The sequence below is a fragment of the Lacerta agilis genome, chromosome 13 (genome assembly GCF_009819535.1).
Source record: "Lacerta agilis isolate rLacAgi1 chromosome 13, rLacAgi1.pri, whole genome shotgun sequence".
In the NCBI taxonomy this organism is placed as follows: Eukaryota; Metazoa; Chordata; class Lepidosauria; order Squamata; family Lacertidae; genus Lacerta; species Lacerta agilis.
Genome location: NC_046324.1, coordinates 17,209,840 through 17,231,057, shown reverse-complemented (window position 1 = coordinate 17,231,057; position 21,218 = coordinate 17,209,840). Strand labels below are relative to the sequence as shown.

The following is a 21,218-nucleotide window of genomic DNA, read 5'->3' as shown; positions in this document are numbered from 1 at the left end:
GCTTTTCATGATGCCCAAAATCAGCCGCCTAAGGCAGCTGTCTCACTATTCCTAATGGTAGAGCCAGCCTGATGCTGGAATGGGAGGGTGGGTTATGGGCCATTCAACCACTGAAGCACACTAGATTAGGTAAGATAAAAGGTAAAGGACCCCTGGATGGTTAAATCCAATCAAAGGCGACTATGAAGTGCGGCGCTCATCTCGCTTCAGGCCGAGTGAGCCGGTGTTTGTCCATAGACAGCCTGCTGGGTCATGTGGCCAGCATGACTAAACCGCTTCTGGCGCAACGGAACACCATGACGAGAATTAGAGCGCACAGAAACGTCATTTACCTTCCCGCCAGAGTGATACCTATTTATCTACTTGCACTGGCATGCTTTTGAACTGCTAGGTTGGCAGGAGCTGGGACAGAACAACGGGAGCTCACCCCGTCAAAGGGATTCAAACCACCAAACTTCCAATCGGCAAGTCCCAGAGGCTCAGTGCTTTAGACCAGAGCGCCACCCGCTCCCTCTACCCTTACACTAGGTTACCTTGAGCCAGTCACTATCATCTACTGCACAAGATTGTTGAGAGAATGAAATAAAAAGGAAAGGTAAGCTAAATGTGAAATAAATATTCATACAATTGGACACATGTAGCTTCCGTAATATAGGTAATTGGGAGACCCCACTTTCTGTCATGTTCCTGGTTGTGTGGAGATAGCTTCCATGTGTGCAGTTGGCACACTCAGAGACTCTATTCCTGCCTTTTGCTAGATGCAGACAGAATTCACCAGCAACACTTACAGAAATGACCCTTTAGTTACGCACAGAATGATTTCTGCTGTTGCCCTCCCAACAAGATGTACTGCATTTCTGCTTTAAGTTATGGTTATTTTTCCAAATGCCCATCCATCCATCCATCCATCCATAATGTTAGACGAATTTCATGCAAATCTGTCTTTTCTGTTATTGATGGTAATACATTTTCTCTTTTTTGGTGCTACATAAGTGACTCTTACTGCAGCCTGGAGTTCCTTGGTATAAGAAACCTTTCTTCCCCATCACACTCCTCAAAAGGAGAGGGGGGGGGAAGGAAGGACTGATGGTATTACAGGTGGGTCTAATCCAACTTCAGTCTTCCTATGGATCAGGGGTCAGCAAATATTTTCAGCAGGGGGCCAGTCCACTCTCCCTCGGACCTTGTGGGGGGCCGGACTATATCCCTCAGACCTTGTGGGCGGCTGGATTGAGAAGGCGATTGGGCCAGATCCAGCCCCCAGGCCTTAGTTTGCCTAGACATGCTATGGATGGTTGAGCTACTGACTGGGTATCTTACATTTCTGTTGGACATTGTTCTATTTACAAAGAAATGCTTATACCACTCTTCACCCAAAGGGTAGTTTACACCATAAAAACCCAATGTAACATACATGTAACATAACAAAACATCCCTAAAATGCAAAAGTCAAAAAACAGTTATATCAATACAATTCATAATAAGCAACAACATCAAATTGTTCATATATTATTTCAGGTGCTGATCTCGTAATCTGAAAGCTTCCTGGAAGGAGGTGCGTCTTCATCCTTTTTCATAATAATAATAATAATAATATGGCGTGGTTAGAGTGTTCCACGCATGTGGTGCCACTACTGAAAAGGTCATGCCAGAAGCCCAGGCACTAGGTGCACATCATTCCGCACAAGGACCACCAGTTTGGCCTCGTCTGCTGAACCTGAAGATCTGAGACGCTGAGGAATCAGCATTGTGGGGAATGAATCCCACATGAAACACACTTGCCCTGCTCCTTATGGAAGACTAGTGATTTTGTTGTTCTGTATCTCATGACAACAAGTCACAGTCTGCCTTACGAAGCCTGGCTTCTGCTTCGGTGATGTCACAGAAACCCCTCAACTCTATCTATGGTCCCGTTAAGTTTTCCATCGTTGTCTTTGCACACAGTCTTCATGCGGGATGCACAGCAGATGCATGAAGGATGCTGAGTCACCTCCTGTTCCTCTTGTTTCTGATCACCTCCGTCGTTGCTTTTGTGAGCGCTTGAGAGGAAAGCAATGAGAGGGCAGGTCCGAAATGCATTTTGCCATCTGCCAAAAGGAGAAAATGTTGGCAGCTCTCATCCAAAGTTTCTGCAGAACAGGACGGCGCCAGAATTCAGTGCCAGGTGAGTTAGCAGATAAGCCAATAGCTGCAGGGATGGGGAACCCTTTCTCGAGGGCCACATTCCCATCTAGGCAATCTTCTGGAGGCCGCATGCCAGTGTTGGGCAGAGCCAGAAGGAAAAGGGGGCAAAGCGATAAATGTAATTTTGGCTAGTATTCGTATCCACACACCCCTTTCTTCCCTTCCCTTCAGGCAAGATAGACAAGGACACATGCAAGCTAGACAGAAACAAACAGGGATAGTATGGCCTTGGGAGATGACATCACATAAAAGGGGTGTGGCCTGGAGAGAGTCCCAAGGACCAGGCAGAGGTCTGGAGGGCCACGGGGCTCCTGAATCTGAGGTTTTCCATCCTTGCAATAGCGCATGCTGAAGTAGTAGGAACCAACTCACTAGCAAAATAAGCACACAGTGGTGTGCTAGAACTTGGCACACTTGGACAGCTGCCTGAGGCCAGACCCTGACAGGATACACCAGCATTGATGTCTCCCCCCCCCACACACACACTACCAGCCAGTGTCAGAGCAGCACCAGGCAGCTGAGCCTAGCTGCCATTTTAATTTCCCACAATGCCCCTGATGCAGCATCACACGGGCTTTGTGGGAAATTAAAATGGCGGCCCTCACCCATCTGATTCTGCTAAGAGCATGGTTGCCTGCCGAGCACTGAGGTCATCTGGAGGGCCACTATGTTACAGTGTAGCCTTATTGCAGACCTTTCCGTTAACCTTGGGTTCTTTGTTGCACCCGGGGGGGGTGAGGGAGGAAGGAGTCAAAAAATGACACTGAGGATTTGAAATAGAGAAAGAGTTTTTATTCCTGTCATTTAGAATGGCAGGAAGGCACCCGCGTGATAATTCACAGCGAACTGCGCCGAGCATCAGTTGCATACAGTTTATATAATCTTCAAACCCCTCTTTCCCCCTCCCCAGGAATCTGCTTCTTGCACGTCACACCATTAGTACCATCCTTGAAAATTCCTGTTCTTACAATCTTATCTTTCAAGGCAAAAGGACACTTAGCGTTAAGTTCGTTCCTGGTGCCTGCCTGTCTCCTTGAGTGGGCCCCTCTTGATCTATTCCTTTCCTGGCTTAATATGCCAGTAAGGAATGCACTACTAATCAAGGTTCATATCTAACAGAAAGGGTTTCAGCCTTGAGTTCATTATTGGGTGAAAATTCCTGTCTCACACTCTTATCTCAAAGTGGGGGTTAAGCAGCCCCTGGCTGCCCCTGGTACCTCCCGCCTTTCCCTAAGAATTATCCTGTCTCTGGCTATCTGGCAACTCTCACATCCCTCGGCCAGGAATTCCTGTGCCATCCAGGGAAGGGGCGCTCCAGTGAAGGGGCGCTTTTCACTGATTAATGATATGCCAGAGAGGTATGCACTAAGAGCAAGTAGCACAAAGACAGAGCTTACAGTAAAAGCTAAATATTATGCCAATAACATAGAAATATTAAAAAGGCCATGCAAATAGTATCAAATAAAAGCCAGGCAAATAGTATCAAATAAAAGGGGCTACAGACAAAAGCCAAAGTTTTACAAACTCAGGTAAAGTCTAAATACTATTTATAGAGAGGCTAGGAATGCTACACATCAGTAGAAGCTACATGTCAAATAAAAGAACTTAAAAAGCATTAGAGAGAGAGACAAAGAATATCAGTTTAAAAGACTTAAAAGGGAGAAAAAGGAAGATCAGTTAAAAGGACTTAATTGCATAGAGAAGAAGGTAAAAGCATAGAGAAGAAGGTTAGTTGCATAGAGAAGAAGGTAAAACTTACATAGAAGAAAGAAGATCAAACTATCCAGGGGAGGCTTCCAGAACTCCAGTTATTCAGAGAAGGCTTTCCGTCTAAATATCAGTTAAAAGACTGACTTTCAGCTCAGAAAACTGAGAACTCCAGAGTAAGTTGAAAAACTCCTATTCAGAAAAAAAGCTTGCGTCTGTATACTGACTTTCACAGAATAACTGAAAGCTCCAGTTATTCAGGGGGGCCTCCTCGTTCTACTCAGAGCCAGGTAAGAAATAGATAAGGGAGAGGAGAGAGAGGAGGAGAAAGGGGGAGGAAGCCCCCTCCCTTAGCTGCCCGCTTCTGGATTAACAGTATGTCAGTAAAGAATGCATTAGCAGACAAGCTCTTAGCTAAAAACTTTTTTTTTTCAAGTTATACAGAGAGAGAGAGAAAGCTAACCAAGAAAGCTTGGTTACAAACAGACTTATAAACTTATAAACTAGAAAATTAAAACTCTCCCTCTTCAACAGAGGCCCAAATGTCTACCGCTAAAAGTCAGGAGATTTAGGGGCACCAGCCCCATGCTGTGAAAACACTCTTCCAGCAGAGTTGCAGCAGAGGCATCTTCACTTTTGACTTCCAGACATTTCTTGAACACCCTTTTATGTAGACACTGCATTGTGTAGCTGTGTTTTGAGCAGACAGCAATTTAATTATCTTTAGCTATATGAATATATCTATTATATATATTTTTTGCTTGTTTCAAAGTATGTGTTCTATTTTGCTGTAAATCACTGAGCTATTCTTGTAAGAAAAAAGAAAAAACCTAATGTGTTTAATAAATTACATGCACATCCACACACACAAATATAGATTCATCTACACAGCACAAGCAACCAAGGCCTTACTTTCAATTGTCAGAGAGAAAAATAAAAGAGTTATCATGCACCTCCCAGCCTCCTCCTTTTTCAGAAGAACATCCACCTTCCCTGGCCTACTGTATCTGTGATCTCTTTCCTCTCTCTCCTTTCCAACCCCACTTGTCTGAGCAGAGAGGAGAAAGCAATCTGATACCGCTCCTCACTGTCTTTTGCAACTGCCCTGCCTCCTATCATCCCCACTGCCAAAGAAACCAGCAGGTGTCTGGTCCGTATTAGAAATCTTATTTGCACAAAAGGAAAAGTGCAAATTAACATCTCTCCTCTTCTCCACCCTGGACTTCCAGGGGGTTGGGGGGGACAGAGGGAGGACACAGGTTGAGAATTTTGGCACAATGGAAAGCTTCCAAAATTAATGAGGAGTGACCAGGTGGGAGGGGAAGAGACAACAGGCAGCAGGAAAGAAGATGCTGTTGCAGCTAAGATCCATTTCATGTGTGACCTTAGCTAGCTCTCTTAAATAATAATAGAACGAATGATGGAGGCGATGGCTTGCTATAAGGATGGGCTGTAGCTCCGTAGGAGAGCAAATGCTTTGAATGCAGATGGTGCCGTGTTCCATACCAATCATCTCCCAGTAGGAATGGGACAACCCTCTGCCTGGAACCCTGGAAAGCCACTGCCAATGGGTGCAAGAGGGGGTGGAGTCATTCGGAGAAGAGGTGGAGCTGAGAAGAGAGGCGGAGCCAGAGAGGAGTGTCTGGTGGTCCAGCTTGAAAGCTTGCTGGACTGCACCCAGCCCACAAGCTGCCTGTGTTATGGGCTACATGTGGCTCCATCTGGCACTCAGGCCAACAGTTCCCTACCCTGGTGCAGGAAAGAATGAGCTACATAGACTAGCGGACTGACTTTGCATAAGGGAAGAGTCCTGTTTGTTTTTTTAACACGCTGTTGGTGATGCCGCCTGGTTGTTGCTCGCCTGTGACGGGGACTTTGTGGTGGAGGCTCCCCATTTGTGGAATGCTCCCTTGGATGAGGTGCATCCATTTCCCTTAATACTAACATTCAGGAGAACATTTAAAACATTCTTGCTCACCCCTGGTATTTGTTGGAAGAGATAGACTATCCCTGGCCAACTTTTTATGTGAATTATTTGCATTTTTTAAATATTTAAAATGCATTCACTTACGGTTTGGGGGAGGGGTTGGTTTTTTTGTTGTTATTGTCCTGGGCTCTTTTCTGGGAAGAAGGATGGGGTAGAAATTTAAGGGAATTAAAAAATCTTCTTTTTCTTCTTTGGCAATCACTTGTAGCCAAGTAAGATTGTCTTCCATAAACACCATTTTAACAACGAGTCCGTAAGTGACTGTGGAGGCCAATTCTGGATCCACACGTCCTTCCACAGTGGGGACATTGTTTTCCAGGCGCGAGTTGATCACGGTGTGGATTCGCCAAGCGTTTCTCCCTTTCTTCCTGACTTTGAGTGTCTTCAAACCCCATGACACCTTTGGTTATCCAATTGGAGCGCTCGCAGGCAAGTGTTTCCCAATTGTTGGTGTTTATACCACATTTTTTAAAATTTGCCTTGAGACAGTCTTTAAACCTCTTTTGTTGACCACCAGCATTACGCTTTCCATTTTTAAGTTTGGAATAAGAGTAGTTGCTTTAGAAGACGATAATCAGGCAGAAGCCTCCCTTTTCATACAAGAAATCTGTATTCTGAAATAGCCCCCCCCCCCAAAAAAAAACCTCCTTTGGTGAGAAATAGATGAAACACAAAATAATAGATTTCCCTGAGCCTGAATACATAGACCAGCAGTCCTTAGCTTGAGGGAGTGCGGGAAACAAGGGGAATCAGAGACAGCGAGTTGTTGTCTAACTTGAAAGTTAGACTCTTCTCAGCATTGAGACAGACATGTCCTGTGCGGGGCAAGATGGGGAACAGCAAGCCATCAGACTAATTTGCCGGGGTTCTTCCCTTTGAAGAGCTGGCGGAAGCCATCCGTCAGACTCTCCTGCCTCTGTCCCCCGCTAGCCAAGCCACGGGGCAGGTTGCGTTGGCTTTAATGCAAAGTCTGTGCATGTGGCCTGGAGCATCCAGAACTGCCCTCTGCTGGGGGACCGAGAAGGCAGGAAGAGACAGGAAGAGCTCCCGCACCATCGCAACCAATTTCCAACCCTTCTGATGCAGACAAGAGCTGCTAATGAAAAGCCCTTCCAGAGAGGGAGAGCATGCTGTGTGCTGAAACCATGTGCTCAGGAGTTTGAGCAAACACACAGATTCTGTTAAAGGGCCAGGAAGACACTGCCTTTGTTAGTTAAAGCTATTCCCCGCGCCCCCCTTTTCTTTTCTCTCCTAGTTAAGTTTGGGGAAGGAGCTGTAGCTCACTGGTATAATAGCATCACCACTTGCACGCAGAATGTCCTGGATTCAGTCCCCAGCACTTCCAGGTAGGGCTGGGATGGGAAAGAGTTTATGTTTTTACTGGCGGCCCCGCTCTTATGTCTTCATTAGCAAACCCAATATGAGGAAATTAAGGAGGTGAAATTCTTCCCAACACTTGAGTTTCATGCCTGGATAAAGCTTCCCCTCTTTAATTCCTTGCACATCAGGCTGCTCTTAGGAACAGCAGGAGCTTTTCCTAGAAAAACAAGTTGTTGACTGTAGTGGGAAATGCAGGGCCCCTCCAAACTGGTGTATTCTGCATTGACACAATAATAATGCATTAACGGTGGGTGGGTTTATACTGGAGCTTCTGCACTGCATTCCACTTTATTACCCGTAGTTATTCTGGGATCCTCCCCCAAGCCTGCCCACCCCTGATTTAGAGAGGTTGGGAGAGGGTGTCTTAAATTACAAACAAATTGTTCAGATATTGGAAATACATTGTAGGCAACTGTTTTGTTTTCTGTTTTTACTTATTGAATTCCCCCAGAATCCATATTAAAGGGTTGAATGCAGGATGGCATTTGGAAGGGGGGAAAGCATGCATGAGCAACACCCATCCCACAAGAAGTTCATCTTGGATCCCCCACAGACTCTGCAGAACAACAGTAATCACAGCAAAGGCTCTTATAGCTACAGCTATATTTACACACTTCTTTGGGAGTAAGTCCCATTAAACAAAGTGGGTCTTTTCTTACTGAGTAAACATGTCTAGGATTGCACTGTTAAACTACTGTTATTATATATTCGCAATTTACTTCTGAATATACCCAATGGGGGTGGGTGTAAACATTGAAAATAACACACACATCAGCCTGAATGTGCACATACACGAACAACCTTGCCCCCTACATCTAAAATGGCAGAACTGGACTTACAGCACTTTTGTCTTAGTTTGCAGATATAAAAGGGTTAGTCTCGTGCAATATTTTCAGCTGGTTTTCCATTCTTCCAACATTGCACCCTGTCCCTGGGCCACTATTCATTTGTTTATATCTAAATACCATTGTTTTCCTCCAAGCTCCCCATTTTAATCCTCACAACAACCCTGCGAGGTAGGTTAGGCTGAGAGACAGTGGCTGGCCCAAGGTCATCCAGTGAGCTTCACAGCTGAGTGGCAATCCCTTGTCCCCCTGGTAATATTCCTACCACAAAATGTGCTTTGCGTATTCAGGCAAACCACTTCCACATAAGAAAGGTGTGAGTCATCGTGAGTTGTTATTGCTTGTGCATTTTGTTTTTGTTTTTAAAAATAATTTTTATTGAGTTTTGCTTTACATCCATAGAAAGTTTCCAACCAAAGTTCAAACTAAGACTAAAAATAAACAAATGCATAAAAATGCATAATAACTAAATATCTTTCCCTCCGCCTATTACCCATGATTATTATTCTGAATTATCAAACCTAAGCACTCTAGTCTTTTGAGTTGACTTCCGTCCACCACCTCATTTTGAGTCATTCTTTTATTTCCTTAACTGCCTTCTTTATATGTTTTTCATTTCTTGGTATTAACTTATTTAATTATGATAACTGTTTTGTCTTTTGCAAAAATTAATCAAAGCATAGTGGAGGTTTTATTTGAGAACAATGTTTTTCTAGGTAATTTTTATAACACTCCCTTTCCTTACTGAACTGTTGGCTTGTTCGGTTCCTAATTATTTCTGTCATTTTAGGCAGCTCAATGTATTCAAATAACTTCATTTGTCACTCTTCCTTTGTTGGAATCTCTCTCTCTCCCTCTCCCCTCCCTTCCATTTTCTGGCAATAAACATTCTTGCCACTGTAGCAGCATATAAAAATATCCTTCTTTTATCACTTGGGATATCTGATGATAGTAAACCCAAGAGAAAATTTTCAGGCTTTTGGATGAAAGTTTGTTTGAACATTTTTTTAAAAAAATTCTTCATAAATACTATCCCAAAAGTTTCTAATTTTCTTACATCCCCACCACATATGTAACATTGTTCCTTCTATCTGCTTACAGCTCCAACATTTATTTGAGTTTGTTTCATACAACTTTGCTAGTTTACTAGGTGTTAAATACCACCTGTAAAACATCTTCACAATACTTTCTTTTAGTGTAGTGCATGCTGTAAATTTTAAATCTCTGATCCACAAATTTTCCCATGCGTCCATCTGTATCGAATGCCCAAAATATTTTGCCCATTTAATCATGACTTCTTTTACCTCTTCATCTTTTACTTCCAAATCAAGTAATAATCTATACATTTTGGTTAAAACTTTGCTTCTATTTTGTATTAATTCTTTTTCTATCTTTGAATTTTCTGTTGCAAACCCATTTTTCTTACCTACCGTATATACGCGAGTATAAGCCGACGCAAATATAAGCCGAGGCACCTAATTTGACCACAAAAAACTGGGAAAACTTATTGACTTGCGCATAAGCCGAGGGTGGGAAATGCAGCAACTACTGGTAAATTTCAAAACTAAAAATAAATAAAATTACATTAATTGAGACATCAGTAGATTAAATGTTTTTGAATATTTATTTCAAAGAAAAACAGGGGCAAGGAGTTCCATAGGCTTGACTCTGCACCACAGGAATAAGCGCTTTCTTTTATTTGCCCCCTCCCCTCTTCCAACAGTTAGGCTTTCCTTTTTATTTCTTTGGTGTATTTTATGTCCAATATTTCCATCCCCCTACAACCTCTATCAATAAATGGGACTGATTCCTGAGTGTGAGGGGGTTTATTTTCAGGCCCTTTTCTTCCCTCCCCAAAGAACCCTCCCTTCCCAAACAGCCAAGCTGTGAATGGATCCAAAGGAAGATAAGAGTTGCAGAGCCCCTGTGACCTTGCCTCCTCCTGGGCTTTGCAGAGAGGAGGGGGGCAAGAGCCTCTGTTCCTTGACTTGGGGGTCCTCCCTGCACCCTCCCCTTCATCCCAGGGACCCCCTCTTCTCCCCAATGGACCCTTTGCAAGATGAGCAGAGACTCACTGGATTCAGGAGGCGCCAGGGATGCAGCACATGCAGAAGAGAGAGACAAAGGCCCCCTCCTCCTTTTGTAGGTGGGCTTGGTATTTCCTGACCTCTCTAGGAATCCCACTCAATCCTTTTTAACCCTTGGCAAGCCAATGCCCCCAGCTTCTCTGATCCTGTCCTGTGCCTTTTGCAGGAAAGAGCTTCTCTCCACTTCTCTCCCCCCCCCCCAACTGACAGAGGGGGAAGCATTGTGCAGTGCTTCTCCGATCCTCCATTCTGTGCCTTTCTGCTGGTGAGTGGAGGCAGAGGCGTCTTTACCCTTCTAGCTTGTGTCTGGAGGCGCTAGGACCTCGCAGACAGCTGCAAACGCACGGGATGGGATCGTGCGGGATCGGAGAAGACGCTCTCAGATCTCCATCCTGCGCATTTCCTGGTGGGGTGGGGGGGGGAGGGAAGCGGAGAGAAACTCTTTCTCTCTGCTTTTCCTACCCAAGGAAAGCGGAGAGAAGCTCTTTCTCTCTGCTTTTCCTTCCCCACCGCCCGCCTCACTTGCGCATAAGCCGAGGGCGACTTTTTCAGCCCAAAAAATGGGCTGAAAAAGTCGGCTTATGCGCAAGTATATACGGTAATTTAAAGGTTTCATTCAATTGATAATATTGCAGCCAGTCTGTCACATAATGCCTAATTTATTCACATTTCTTTAACTTCAAATGATTTGCCTCCTCTTCCAATAATTCTTTATATGTTGCCCAATTCTTTTCCATCTTTTTTTTTCTTTACTGAAACGGCTTCTAACGGTGAAAGCCACCAGGGGTTTTTCTGTTCCAACAGGCCTTTGTATTTATCCCATATTGTGTATAGTGCTTTCCTTATTATATGGTTCAAAAAGCCCCTGTGAACCTTCACCTTTCCGTAACATAAATAGGTGTGCCACCCAAATCTGTTGCCGCATCCTTCCAAATCCAATAGTTCCATATTTTGCAGAATTAACCATTCTTTTAACCAGCATAGACATGATGCCTCATAATAGATCTTCAAATCTGGCAGGGCAAAACCTCTTTCTTTAATGTCTATAAGTAGTTTATGTTTTATTCCGGGTCTTTTGCCCTGCCAGATGTAGTTTGATAAGTCTCTTTTCCATTATTTGAAGCAACCTGCCCCGCCTATCACTAGGATCGCCTGAAATAGGAACATTTTGGGCAGCACATTAATTTTAATTGTGGAGATTCTCCCCCAAAATGAGAGCTTCAATCTGTTCCATATTAATAATTCTCTTTTAATCTCTTTCCATGCCCTAATGTAATTATCATTGTACGTATAAATTTATGTTTTTCGCAGACATGCACGTGCATTTTGCTATATGAAAGACTGTCAACGTTTTAAAACCTTTAAACAGCCATGCTGCTTATAGTAGTGTGACATTGAGAAATGCAACTAGTTAAGGTCCCAGCCACACCATATAAAGCATAGGGCTTCTCCCAAAGAATCCTGGGAAGTGTAGTTTATCCCCCAGAGAGTTATTATTCATAGCACCTGTAACAAAATCTGGTTCTGCAGATTCTTTGGGGGACACCATGTTGTGGATGCAAGCATCTTGGGGGATGCTGTTGAAACAAGGTTAAGTTGCTTCATTTCTATGCATAAGGCTTCTGTTAAGACACAGGAGCAGGAACGGCAAAAGCTTTGACAACCTTATTTGAGTGAGCACACACACTCTCTGGGAAGCCTTGAACCATCGAAGTTTCCCCCTACACCCATATGCCGTGAAACATACACGTGTGCAGTTGTCACGTGGGACAATCTATACCGTACTTGGGTGTTCTGCACGCCTAGTTCCTAAGCAGAAAGTGCCACTAGCGAAAGGACTTTGTTACATCGAGAAGAAGCCCCGCGATTCCTGAAAACTTTTTGCACCCAGATGGCAATATGGAACGTGTGAATCCGACCGACGGGGGAAGTTTATCCTAAGCCGGTTCTTAGGAAAGAGAGTAATGCCGGGAGAAAGCTGCAAGGCTAAAAAGGACAGCAACTCCCTATTGCACTTAGTGGGGTTTACTTCCAAGTAAACCAGGGCAAGCTCGGGATGCACGGCTAGGATTCTGTGCACAATTTTCATGGTGACTAATAGCGCGATCTTCTCCATCTTCGCTCAGAGAAGTCCTATGGATCGCAATGGGTCCTACTCCCAGGATTGCAACCGTTAAACTCCCATTAGAATCACAGATCCTTCCGACCAAAAAAAAGAGAGAGAAAGATTACAATCAGGCTGCCCTGTACACAATTACGCGGGAGTTAAGATCCAGCCGCTTAAACTGGACGCAAACAGGATCCGACTCAAAAGACAACTTCCTTGCTCGCGGACAGCAAGGCACCAGGAAGAAGCCACCCGCAAGCCACGCCCCTTTATGCAGATAGCCTCTCTACCGTCTTGGCTAAGGCAGCCAATCAGAGGTAGGGGGCGTGTCCGAAGCGCAGGACTTGCCCGGGCATGTGAGAGTCGCCAGGTCAGCCTTTGCTTCCGGGAGTGACACGTGGGGATCTGGCTTGCTTAGGTAAGGGGGAAATGGGCAAAAGGGTGGGGCGGATCTCATCCTTAAAAGTTGGGGGTCGAGGAAGTAACTGAAGGCAAGAGAAAAAGTGGGGCTTTAGGAGGCCTTGGGAAGTTCCCAGTCCCCGTGGGGTGGGGGGGGTATTATAGAAGATGGTCCGCAAACCTATTTTGGATTCCCCCTTTTCTGTTTTTAGAAGGGGGTACAATTTGAGTGAAACTGGGCCGAATCGGGGTGGGACTTGTAGATTTCATAAGATGTTTTTTTTTAGCTGAGTGGTGGTCTGATTACCCCCCCCCGGGAGTGTTGCTGGGTTTGTTGCTCTTTTAAGTTTTCAAAATGTTACATTTTTTCTTTCTCCCTTTGGGCTGATTTTAATTGTGACTTGCCTTGGACGAGCATTTGCCCATAAAAGCAGCCTAAAATGGTTAAAGTAAATAAAGCTTCCCCCCACCCCACCATATGGGAAGAAGGAAAGTTTTCGGGGGGGGGCAGCCGGCTATGAGTGGGGGAGGGCATCTAGTCCATTATCCTGTCCTTATTTGTTTGTTTATTAAATTTGTATAAAATCCTTCACCCGAAGATCACAGGGCTGCTCACAAGGTAAAAATACAAAACGAGACCACAAAATTCAATATAAAACAACAATAATCCCCCTCCTCCTCACTGTAGCCAACCAGATACTGATAAGAGGAAGCTGCCTTACTGATAATAGGAAGCCAGTTCATCTAGTATTGTCTGCACCGACGGGGAGCAGGAATTCAGCATTACATAATCAAGCTTACAGGTCCATTGATTCAAAAATCTGCTCCTGGTCCCCCTGCCCCCTAGCATTCTTTTTTAGCAATTTTAAAGGGGTGGGCAGAAATGCTTCCTCATCTTACTTCAGATTACTTAGGGATATAGCAGTATATTCCCATCTACATGTTTCGCACCCCAGCCTAGGTAGGTAACGTCAATTATCTTCCAAAAGCAGGGCCTCTCTTGTGGTGGCCTCAGAGTTATGTAATACTCTCCTACAGATAGTTCTTCATTGGACTCTCTTTGAAGCCACGTGAAGATTGCACACACCTACCCCCCTGAGGCGCTGAAAGTTAGGTTCTGTTTGTTAATATTTGTTCAATTTATTGTTTTATAATGTTTATAAATGGGTTTATTTTACATTAGCGAGTTTGTTTCTGCAACCCGCATAATGAACACATTGTTGTTGAAAGGTGGACCAGATACCTTTCATGGGATCATAGGACCAGAAATATTTCTAAATAAATATAACAATACAATAAAGTTTACTTACTGTTAAACACTGATCAGGGTTGTCGCCGTTTTTAAGCTAAAGACCCAACACCATTCTTTTATTTAAATCGTTTTCTTTTTCCTCTTTTTTTTGCCTTTTATTGGCTTTGCTTTTTAAGATGATAAACCTGAGAGCAGAGCTTCCACCACCCAGCAATTGTAGGCATTTTGTAATAAATAAAAAAATAAAATAAAATAAAATAATTACATTTTTAAAAAAATCTCAGATGAGATTTGGGGTATGGGACAACTGAGGCAGGAAAAAATAAACTCACCTTTAGGGAAGGATAGGGTTCAATATATTTCTGAATGATTAAAATGAGCTGGCAAGACCACTACCACCCCTTGCAGGGATTGCCAGAGGTCGTTGCCACCATCAAGACCGTACTAGAACCCTGTGGTCCTTCTGCTGTTGTAGTGGTACAACTCCCATCATCCCCAACCATTGGCTAGCTGATTGGGGCTGATGGGAACTATAGTACACCAAGGTCTGAAGAGCCACATGTGCCCCATTCCTCACCTAGGACAATCTTATCAGCCGTGGTCAGCATGTCCAGGGAGTGATATGAATTGTCTGTGGAGGAATCCCTGGGTGAAGACATTCTTTCCAAATGTCTTTTGCTGGACAACCGGAAAAATTTCTCTCAGGGTGGATTTGATTTAAATCGAATTGATTTAAATCACGATATAAATTACTAGTCAGTAAGACATGATTTAAATCATATTTTTTTTTTTACAGAAAGACTCATTCTTGCTGGTAATCTTAATATTTACAACCAGATGAAGGTTTCATTTTTGGAATAATAAATTTTCAGAACAGTTTTTACAGTTATATCAAAAATTACTGATTTGGTTGTACTATTAGAAATACATTGACAGATAATTACGAAATTATTGTGAGGTTTAATAAGTTGACTGTTTATATTTGGACAACTTTTCTGCTGTACTTTACTGGCAGGAGAAAAATAATCATTTCAATTTAAATTTAGTTAACTAAAGCAATAACATTATAGCATATGTATTCATGTTTGTTAACTGATGTGGTTAAACGGTTTAAAAAAACCCAAAAACCTTAGCCTGAGTTTTAGCACACATGAAAAACTTAAAACAAATCCTTATTTCCTGATGAATAGCATTTGGGCTATAATGTAACTTAAATAGAAAACTATCTTTAGAAACATTTTTCCTCCAAAAGAACTTTATTTTAAAAATCCAGTTTAAAAAAAAAAATCCAATTAAAAAAAATCTTTGATTTTTATCCACCCTGCTTTCCCTGTTCCTGAGTGGAGAGGCAGGATATCACCATCCCACGAGGAGATAGCGCCTTATTTGCTCTCCTTGCCATGCCCCTCTCTGCCTTCTCTTGTTTGGACCAGCCTTTCCAACCAACCTCCCGTTCCCTAAGTGTCCTGCACCTTCTTTCGCCAGGATGCCGTCTACCACCAACTGCTCGCCAGGTGGGGTAAGTCCGTCACAAGTGGTCCAGGTGGGTAACTTGGGGATGGAGGACGAGCAGGTCCTCCGCACCAAGTGGGGTCCGGGCCACGACAAAGCTTCCCGGGATGCCGAAACCTCCGGCCAGAAGAAAAAGAAGAGTCGCCGGTACCAGCGGTTTATGGCGCGGAGGGCAGTGGAGCAGAGAGGACTGCAGGGGAAAACCCTGCCGACGACATCAAGCAGCTCAGACATGGGTGGTGCACTGAGGTCCTTGCGCTGTGAAGTCAGCAGCCCTTGCGGCCGGTTGTTCGAGGAGGACGTAGCAGGGGCTCCTCGAGAACCTTGCCTGCTCTGTCCGGTTGCGCCAGGCTCTTCTGTGAACCCAGGCAGGTGGCCGACATCTTCCCAAAGTCTCAAGAATCAAGTAGCCTCCCCTGGCGGAAAGGGCACCGGTTCCTTATCCTGTGTGACTGCCAGGAAATGTGTGGCGCTTGACTGCGAAATGGTGGGCACGGGCCCCGCTGGGAGGACGAGCGAGCTGGCGCGGTGCACGGTCGTGAACTACGACGGGGACGTCATCTACGACAAGTACGTCCGGCCGCAGCTCCCGATTGTCGATTACAGGACTCGGTGGAGCGGGATCACCCGGCGACACATGGAAAAGGCCACTCCTTTTAAGGTTGCACAGAGCGAGGTAAGGAAAGGAAGGGAGAGGAGGGGTGAGGATTGGTTTCCGTACAGCTGGAGAATTATATGCGTGCGGCAGAACCAGTGTTGTTTAGTGGCGAGAGGTTCAGACTAGGACCCAGGAGGCGGGGGTCAAATCCATGAAATTCCATGAAGGCTGCTGCTTCTTCTTTGACAGAAATTGCAAACTGAAGTGGAAAATGCAGAGAACTGAACTTCCAAGATTTGAAAAATGAGAAACTGAGAGGCAGTGTGGTATAGTGGTTAGAGTGTTGGACTAAGACCCAGGAAGCAAGGGGTCGAATCCCTGCTTGTCTGTGAAGTTCACTGGGTGATCTTGGGCCTGCCACTGCCCCTCAGCCTAATTTACCTCACAGGGTTGTTGTAGGGATTAAATGAGATAATAATAATAATAATAATAATAATAATAATAATAATAATAATAATAATAATAATTTATTTATACCCTGCCCATCTGGCTGGGTTTCTCCAGACACTCTGGGTGGCTCCCAACAGATTAATAATAATAATAATAAGTGATAAAACATTAAAAACGTCCCTAAACACGGCTGCCTTCAAATGTCTTCTAAAGGTTGTATAGTTGTTTATTTGCTTGACATATGATGGGAGGGCATTCCACAGGGCAGGTGCCATTACCAAGAAGGCCCTCTACCTAGTTCCCTGTAGCTTCACTACTCGCAGGGAGGGAACCGTCAGAAGGACCCTGGAGCTGGACCTCAGTGTCTGGGCTGAACGATGGTGTTGGAGACGTTCCTTCAGGTATACTGGGCCAAGGAGGGAACCATGTATGCCAGCTTGAGCTCCTTGGAAGAAACTGGGGAATATAAATGCAACTAAATAAATAATGTTATTGCTACTAATAAGCACCTGTATTCCTTAGATACTGCACTGTACATTTAAGAAGAAGAACGATCCTGTCTGCCAGCTTGCGGTAGCCTAGAAGGATTCGGAAAAGCACAAGCGGCTTTTAGGAACATAGGAAGCTGCTGAAAAATGAGACTGTTGGTTCATCTAGCTCAGTAATGTCTGCACTGAGGCTGCCCATGGTTTCAGGCAAGAGGCATTTCCAGCCCTACCTGGAGTTGCAGGGACCTTCTGTGTGCACCCTTAAACTGTAGTTCCCGGACTCTTTAAACATTGGTATGATACTGCTTTCAATGTATCATGCAGATGGGGCCCATCTCTTACTTCATCCCTTATTCCCAACATGCAGACCCTCCAAAATGACATGGAGTATTTGGTCCGGGACTCCAGTGTGTGATCTGCAGTAATCTTGTGGGCTCTTGCCTAATCACACCTTTTGCAACTACTTCACACCTTCGGTTCCCCCCCCCCCCCCGCAACACTGACACCTCTGGATTTTTTTGTCGGTCACCCTAATTTGGCTCCACTTCTCTTGGCACTCGGCACCTGAGCTTGCTATTAAAGAGAGTGATACATTTTAACCTTCCTGCTTTATTGCGTCCTTCAAAATTACAATCCAGAAAATTTAAAAGCTCGTAATGCTCCCTGCACCCTTGCCGCTCGTTCTTTGAAGGCTAACGGTGCCTAGGTTAATTAGTACATCATTACCAGTTCATTTCAAGTCTCTGAATACAAGCCTTTTAATGTTGCATTTGATTGGCTTAACCCTGTTTCACAGGGGTCGGTTCCAGGTGAATAATTGCTGGCTACCTGTCTGTTGCAAAATGCTCTGTTCTCTTGTCTCCATTCTTGGGTTTGTATTTGCTGGCTGAACTTATCCACTTCCTTTCTGTTGATGTTTTAACACGTCCCCTGTCCCCCCGTGTGCTATGGCTGGGCATGCCGCTATCAGGAGATCAGGGTTTACTTTTCTTATAGTTGTGTCCCGTTGATATAACCCAACAGCATTGCTAATGGGTTGTGGTGTACCTTGTGCTTTGTAATTTGCACAGATTTTGAGTCCGAAAGGTTTAGCACTTTTCGTACAGAGCCATCGGGAATACAGTCATCCCTTGGAAGTCGAACAGCTTAGTTCCGAACGTTTTGGCTCCCGAACGTCGCAAACCCAGAAGTGAGTGTGCCGGTTTGCGGACTATTTTTGGAAGCCGAACACCCGACGGGACTTCCGCGGCTTCCAATTGGCTGCAGGAGCTTCCTGTACCCAATCAGAAGCCGCGCTTCGGTTTTCGAACATTTTGGAAGTCTTAGCGAACTTCTGGAACGGATTTCGTTTGACTTCCAAGGTACGGCTGTATTATAATTATCATCCTTTATTTATTAATCGCCTTCTAAAACGACGTTTCAACGTGCTTTACGTGTAAGATAAATGAAAACAGAAAAATGAAAAGCCCATTGGGAAGTTTGGTTCCTTCCAGAAAGTGCAGGAAGGGGGTGCCTTTTAGTATCTCAACAGGAATGCTATTCCACGGAACACAGGAACCTTCCCCTTGTATAGATTTACATATTAATGTTATTTTTACATTTATAGCCCACCTTTCCTCCAAGGAGATTAAGGCAGTGTACGTAGTTCTCCCTGCCATTTCATCCTCACAGCAACCCTAAGGTCATACTCACTGACCCATCATGGCTGAGCAGGGATTTGAACCCTGGTCTCCCAGGTCCTAGTCCATCACTCTGACCATTACACCATACTGGATTTCTTTATTTTTTTCCTGTCAATTTGTATTGCCGTAGTCTCACTATCACAATTCGCTTTGTAGTGGGTGTCCAGACCCCCATAGGAAATGGGCCGGGATGAAGAATTTAACAGCTCTCTTACTCACAGGAGAAAAATCAGTAGATAGGTTTGTTGTACTTTTGATACAAGCTTCTTTTTATTTATTCTTCTTCTCACATAGAAATCTTCAAATCGGATCTCTTCTCCTGGACCTAGTCCCAGGGTGAAGAATCCCATTCAACCTCCGCCCCAGACCCACGAACTGCTGTAGCTCACAAATCCCTAGGATTCCAAGCAAATATCCCCTCAAATCCAGTCACACTACATAACATGGTTCGAAACCGTTTTAAATATATTTCTGACCCACCTATGTTCAGTCCTTTAAAAACACAGGGCACGACTGTCCTCGCCATCTTCCTAAGGCCCTCTGCCTGTGACGGCGGGTGGCTAAACGGCCTTTTAATTCTTGCAGATCCTACAGATCTTGAGGGACAAGATAGTGGTGGGCCATGCCATCCACAACGACTTCCGAGCCTTGAAATATTTTCACCCCCATGCCTGGACACGGGACACGAGTCGGAGCCCCCTGCTGAGGAAGAAGATGGGGCTCCCTATGAAAGCCAGCGTCTCTCTCAAGAGCCTGGCTAGTGAGCTGCTACACAAGAATATTCAGGTAATTAAGGAGATGGCTTCCTCTCTCAGATCCAAGTACTCTTGGAGGAAACTTTGATTTCCGAGATCCATTTCAGTCGGGGTTTAGGTCCGGTTTTGGCACAGAAACTGGTTCCTCAGGGAAAATGTGGGGTTCCTCAGGGTTCGATCTTATCCCCTAATTCTCCAACTGTGGAATGCTCTCCCCAGGGAGGTTCACCTGGACCCTTCATTACATATTTTTAAGTGCCAGACAAAAACCATTCCTCTTCTCCTAGGCCTTTGGATAATCAAAGAATCCATGGCTTTTTAAACTCCGTGGGGGAGTATTGTTTTATTTGTCACTGTGTTTTGTATTTTTATATTTATAAACCTCCGTGTTTGTCTTCTGATGAAAGGGGGGGGGGGAATTAAATAAATAAATAACTTGTTAGGCAACCCGGATAGGATTCAGAGATAGAGTTGTACTGCCGTTGAGCATAAAGGTTCATTTCAGCTATCATGGGCTATCTTCCTATATACATAAAAATACAAGGCTGTCGTCACGCAGCCCCCCCGTTGGAGGATTTGTAGTGCCGCATCACAGTCCTGGATTTGCATGAAGACAGGGCAAAGGAGGCGAGCAAAGGAGAAGTTGAGTTTTGAGATGTTTGAACAACAACATAGGTTTAAGTAAAGCAGGGGTGGAGGAACACTGAGGGGCTGTGAGGATGTGGTGGAGGGGTTGAAGGAGCTGGGGGGATGTTGGATGAAGTAAATGGAGGGGTGGAGGTTGGCGAGGTGAGCAACACGAGCAAGGATGAGAGCCCTTAGTAGTAGAATTCAGTGCTATTGGACTGGCTACGATGTACTTCTTAAATAGGAAAACTTAGGATTGTACATTGCAAAGGTATACTTTATAAAAAGTTAGTAGGAGTGGTTGGCTTTGGTCCATGCTACTAGATGACACACCTTGAGGACTAGAACCTTACACCCAGTTTGGGTTCCCCCCCCCTTTTCCTTCTGTTAGGTTAGCCGAAATGGACACTCATCAGTAGAAGATGCTCAGACGTCTATGGAGCTTTACAGATTGGTGGAGGTACAATGGGAACAGACACTGGCCAGTAGCCTCCCGCCAAGCCTTCCAAACAGCCCTCCAGATAGCAGCTCGGAGTGTGTTTGCTACATGGATGACCAGTATTGGCCCAAGGACTTCGACGCAGGCTGTACATGAAGGTGCAAACTCTAGAACAGCATTCCCCAACCTGGTGCCTCCAGGTGGTTGCTTTTTTTAAAATCTAGCATGGCTAGTGGCTAGGGACAATGGGAGTTGTGGTTCAAAACATCTGGAAGGCACCAGGGGCAGGGATGCTGCCCTAGAATGTGTACTCTGGACTGTCGCTGAGGAGTGGGGAGGCCATGATTCTGAACCTAATGTAGCAACTATTTATTGCCAAATTGCACAACCCAAAGAATACACAATTCTACTGGTGATGAGAGGACTTCTGTGTTCTTCATTTGATGGAAAGGGGCTGATTTAGGATTCTTCTTCCGAAGTAAGAAAAGGGGAAATCTTTCAAAAGGATAAGCTGCCTATACTGGACCTTTGTTTTGATCATAGAGAAGAGGTTGACCCTAGATGATGATGATGATGATGATAATAATAATTTATTTATACCCCACCCAGCCACTCTGGGCAGCTCCCAACGAATATTAAAAACACGATAAAACATCAAAGATTAAAAACTTGACATCTGATGGGAGGGTGTTCCACTGGGTGGGCGCCATTGCTGAGAA

At 44.5% G+C, this 21,218-nt stretch overlaps 1 protein-coding gene across 2 annotated transcripts; it reads left to right on the top strand.

The window, feature by feature from the left end:
- Positions 1–7,201: 7,201 nt before the first annotated feature.
- AEN (apoptosis enhancing nuclease) lies at positions 7,202–20,915 on the top strand. Of its 2 annotated transcripts, none has more exons than XM_033167656.1 (4): positions 7,202–7,224; positions 15,434–16,136; positions 19,264–19,464; positions 20,452–20,915. In XM_033167656.1, exons 2-4 carry the CDS (start codon positions 15,435–15,437, stop codon positions 20,653–20,655), a joined length of 1,107 nt encoding a protein of 368 aa, XP_033023547.1. In that variant the 5' UTR covers positions 7,202–7,224; position 15,434; the 3' UTR covers positions 20,656–20,915. The 2 variants fall into 2 exon arrangements, with proteins under 2 accessions (XP_033023547.1, XP_033023546.1); XM_033167655.1 differs by lacking the exon at positions 7,202–7,224 and adding an exon at positions 12,610–12,715.
- Positions 20,916–21,218: the final 303 nt, after the last annotated feature.

What these genes read in the sequence shown, in the direction of transcription:
- AEN (XM_033167656.1), top strand. Translation starts at nt 15,435, where the DNA reads ATGCCGTCTACCACCAACTGCTCGCCAGGTGGGGTAAGTCCGTCACAA. An exon ending in TTAAGGTTGCACAGAGCGAG is followed by an intron (nt 16,137 to 19,263) that starts GTAAGGAAAGGA and finishes TAATTCTTGCAG; the next exon opens with ATCCTACAGATCTTGAGGGA. An exon ending in TGCTACACAAGAATATTCAG is followed by an intron (nt 19,465 to 20,451) that starts GTAATTAAGGAG and finishes TCCTTCTGTTAG; the next exon opens with GTTAGCCGAAATGGACACTC.